The 3,719-nt window shown below is 32.5% G+C and overlaps 1 protein-coding gene across 1 annotated transcript; it reads left to right on the forward strand.

The window, feature by feature from the left end:
- The first annotated feature begins 332 nt into the window (after positions 1-332).
- LOC143146867 (threonylcarbamoyladenosine tRNA methylthiotransferase) lies at positions 333-3,014 on the forward strand. The gene is made up of 3 exons (XM_076311575.1): positions 333-581; positions 657-1,055; positions 1,711-3,014. Exons 2-3 carry the CDS (start codon positions 658-660, stop codon positions 2,933-2,935), a joined length of 1,623 nt encoding a protein of 540 aa, XP_076167690.1. The 5' UTR covers positions 333-581; position 657; the 3' UTR covers positions 2,936-3,014.
- The last annotated feature ends 705 nt before the right edge of the window (positions 3,015-3,719 follow it).

Here is a 3,719-nt window from a genome sequence, read left to right on the forward strand (position 1 = left end):
ATAGTTTTTGACAGGTTTGCCTTGCCTGGTTTCTGCCAGAATGTGAATATAGTCCTTGTATCGACATCTAGCGATGAAAGTGGAAATTATTCCTCGACAAACTTGAGCGATTAGCCACAGATGGCACCACGTACACTAACGTGCAACAAAATTATTTTATTATTTAATGAAATATATATAATTATTTAAATTAAGATCTATTCAAAGATATTTATTAGTATTCATCGTATAAATATTACTTTTAATAGTTTACTTCTGTATAAATAATTTCTTTAGTAAAATGATAATGACGGAAGACAATTGTCTTGTGAGAAACTTGTTGAATCATTAAATATTATTCTCAGTTTTCAATGATAATCGCTATAATTAAATATAGAACAAATTAAACGAGTTAAAAATTTTAGTGTCCTATAGAAAATGGCCCCTAGTCGCTATTGAAGCTCTAAAATTTACATGTATAACCTAAACCATAACCTATATAATTCTTCGTAAACTGATTTTTAATGCGTTTATCTATAGACTACTATTGGTTTTATTTAATAATAAAAATACACAAAAAGTTGATAGAAGTTATTTAAAAGGTAAATAACAAAATAATTTATAAATATTATCGAGTATAAAATTAACTTAAAAGTACCATATGTACTAATTTTTAGGATGGCAGCTCCATGTGAGGATATTATTGAAGACATAGAAGATTTAATATCGTCACAAGACATTACGCCAAAAGAGCGATATAGTACAAGAAAAACTATTACTGTTCGTTCTAAGCGTAAACAATTGATAGAAAAATTACCACAACCTCGAATTTTCAATAGCATTGTGCCAGGAACTCAGTCAATTTATGTAAAAACATGGGGATGTACGCATAACAATTCCGATAGTGAATATATGGCTGGTCAACTTGCTAGTTATGGTTACAAATTAACAGAAAATAAGAACGAGGCAGATTTATGGCTTTTAAACTCTTGTACGGTGAAGAGTCCTGCAGAGGATCACTTTAGAAATGAAATCAAAGCTGGGAAGAAACAAGGGAAACATATTGTATTAGCAGGGTATACAATTTTGCTTATATTTTCTAATTCCAACACTTTTTAGAAACATAAACTGGAAAAAATTGATTTTTGATAATATAGCGATAACTATGTTAGAAAATGTTATAAAATACAAAATCCTGTTCAAAATGGTTCCTATGAACATTATACACACTTTTTTCGTACTAATGACAATTGTGTAAAATATATTGCTTTAATCAATATAAATGGTAGATTAAATTGTAGAAACTTATGCAAAAAGCTCTTTGGTTAATCGCATATTGTTCCATGATCTGTTGTTCTATTTTGTGTTTCAACAATTTACATAAGAATAGCATTATGTTTCATTTTACTAAATGAAATGAAAGTTTATTTCAATTGTGTTTAATTTGAAAATCTAGTAGTCTGAAACATTCATAGTTATAAAACACTGTATTACTTAGAATCATTTATTTAACTCTTGTGAAAATTTGTAAATTCATCATTTTGTTTTCCTATTTGTATTTTTATTGAATTATTACTTTTACTTTAAAAATATTTGTAACTATCCTTTATATATTTGTCTTAGTTATTCAAACAAAATCAAACGAAATAACATGGTTAAAAAAGACAAACTTGTATTATTATGCCTAAAGTTGAGAACAAGTAATCGGTGACAAAATCAAATCTCTTTCAGATGTGTACCGCAAGGCGCCCCGAAATCATCTTTTCTTCAAGGATTAAGCGTGATCGGTGTACAACAAATCGATCGTGTCGTAGAAGTGGTCGAGGAAACATTAAAGGGAAACACAGTTCGATTCTTGCAACAGAAGAAAGAAGCTGGCAAAAAAGTCGGTGGCGCTTCTCTGAACCTGCCTAAAGTAAGGAGGAATCCGTTGATAGAAATTATAGCTGTAAACACGGGATGCTTGAATCAGTGCACTTATTGCAAAACAAAACACGCAAGGGGTGAATTAGGAAGTTACCCGCCGGAGCAGATTATTGAGAGAGCAAAACAGGCGTTCGAAGAAGGTGTCTGTGAATTATGGTTAACTTCAGAAGACACAGGCACCTATGGCAGAGACATTGGTACCAGCTTGCCAGAATTGTTATGGAAACTTGTCGAAATAGTGCCCGATGGTTGTATGATACGCGTTGGAATGACTAATCCACCGTACATTATGGAACATCTGGAGGAGATGAGTAAAATTCTGAGACACCCAAAAGTTTACAGTTTTCTTCATATTCCAGTGCAGTCGGGAAGCGATCAGGTGTTGGCGGACATGAAACGAGAGTATACGCGCGCAAATTTCGAACACGTTGTAAATTATCTACGGGTACGTGTTCCAGGACTAACCATAGCCACGGACATCATTTGCGGTTTTCCAACAGAAACGGAAAACGATTTCGAGGAGACAATGACTCTCTGCGAAAAGTACCAATTCCCAAGTTTGTTCATCAATCAGTTCTTTCCTAGACCAGGCACACCTGCTGCCCGAATGCCCAGCATACCCCCGCAACAAGTGAAGAAACGAACGAAGAGATTGTCAGAATTCTTTCAGTCCTATTTTCCGTACAATCAAAGAGTTGGAATCGTCCAGAATGTGTTGGTCACAGAAGTATCCCACGACAAAAAACACTACGTTGGACACAACAAGTCTTACGAGCAGATTTTGGTACCCTTAAGACAGGAATACTTGGGAAAAATGATTAAAGTGAAAATCATAAATACGACAAAGTATTCCATGAAGGGTGTACCGATAAACGAAGGTACATCTCCGGCGTTAAAACCGTGCTTGCCAAAAGGAATTGTTTCTGGGATACCGATGGAAATAAAATCATCAAAATATAGGATAGCAGCGATTTTAACAATCCTTTTTGCTATAATTACTAGGCTATTATGGAAGTTACTAATGGTCTAAGAATAAATAAGACACCGTTACTTATGTTGTAAATTAATACAACAATTATTATACTTAAAGAAAAACTTGTTTTGACCAATTTAAAATTTTTGTATTTATTACTGTTCCTTCTTAAACTATACATACGAATAACTCTTCGTGCAGATATTTAGCAAATGATAAAGCGTGGTTCTGGAAACCAGGAATGCATATTTGTTCAATTTTTGATACAAGGCAATAGCCTATTTACATTTCATTGGATGGAATCTATTATGTCACATTGTTGGCGATGGTTAAAATAAGTAAATTTTATAATATTAGTCAATAATAGTCAGATTTTGTAAAAAAACAAAAAATGGCATTGAAATCGCTATAATGCATTCGTCAACTATGCAAAAATTTATCCAATTTTCAACCTCCAGATATGAATTGTATTTCTTGACACAATTCTTATTTTCTTTAGATGTATGTTGTAAGTAAAAATTAAAGAAAAAGTGCAAGAATTGCACTTCGTTATATTCCAGCTTGTAATTAAAGCAACGAAATGTTTCATGATCAAAAAATATAAAAATGACGATAAATAATTAATTAAGTATATTTCAATTGACAAAATACAGGAACCTGCCCTGAGAGGGCTTACAAAATTTCATTAAGACGACGCAGATATACTAATAATTATTTTCCATTCGAACGATAATACCAAACATAATTTAACTTATTCGACGCATTCAAAACTAATAAAACTACAATAATACAAAAGAAAGAGAGAGCAGGGGATGGAGAATATTGAGCATTCTCGAATTAG

This window comes from Ptiloglossa arizonensis, chromosome 5 (genome assembly GCF_051014685.1).
Source record: "Ptiloglossa arizonensis isolate GNS036 chromosome 5, iyPtiAriz1_principal, whole genome shotgun sequence".
Classification (NCBI taxonomy): Eukaryota; Metazoa; Arthropoda; class Insecta; order Hymenoptera; family Colletidae; genus Ptiloglossa; species Ptiloglossa arizonensis.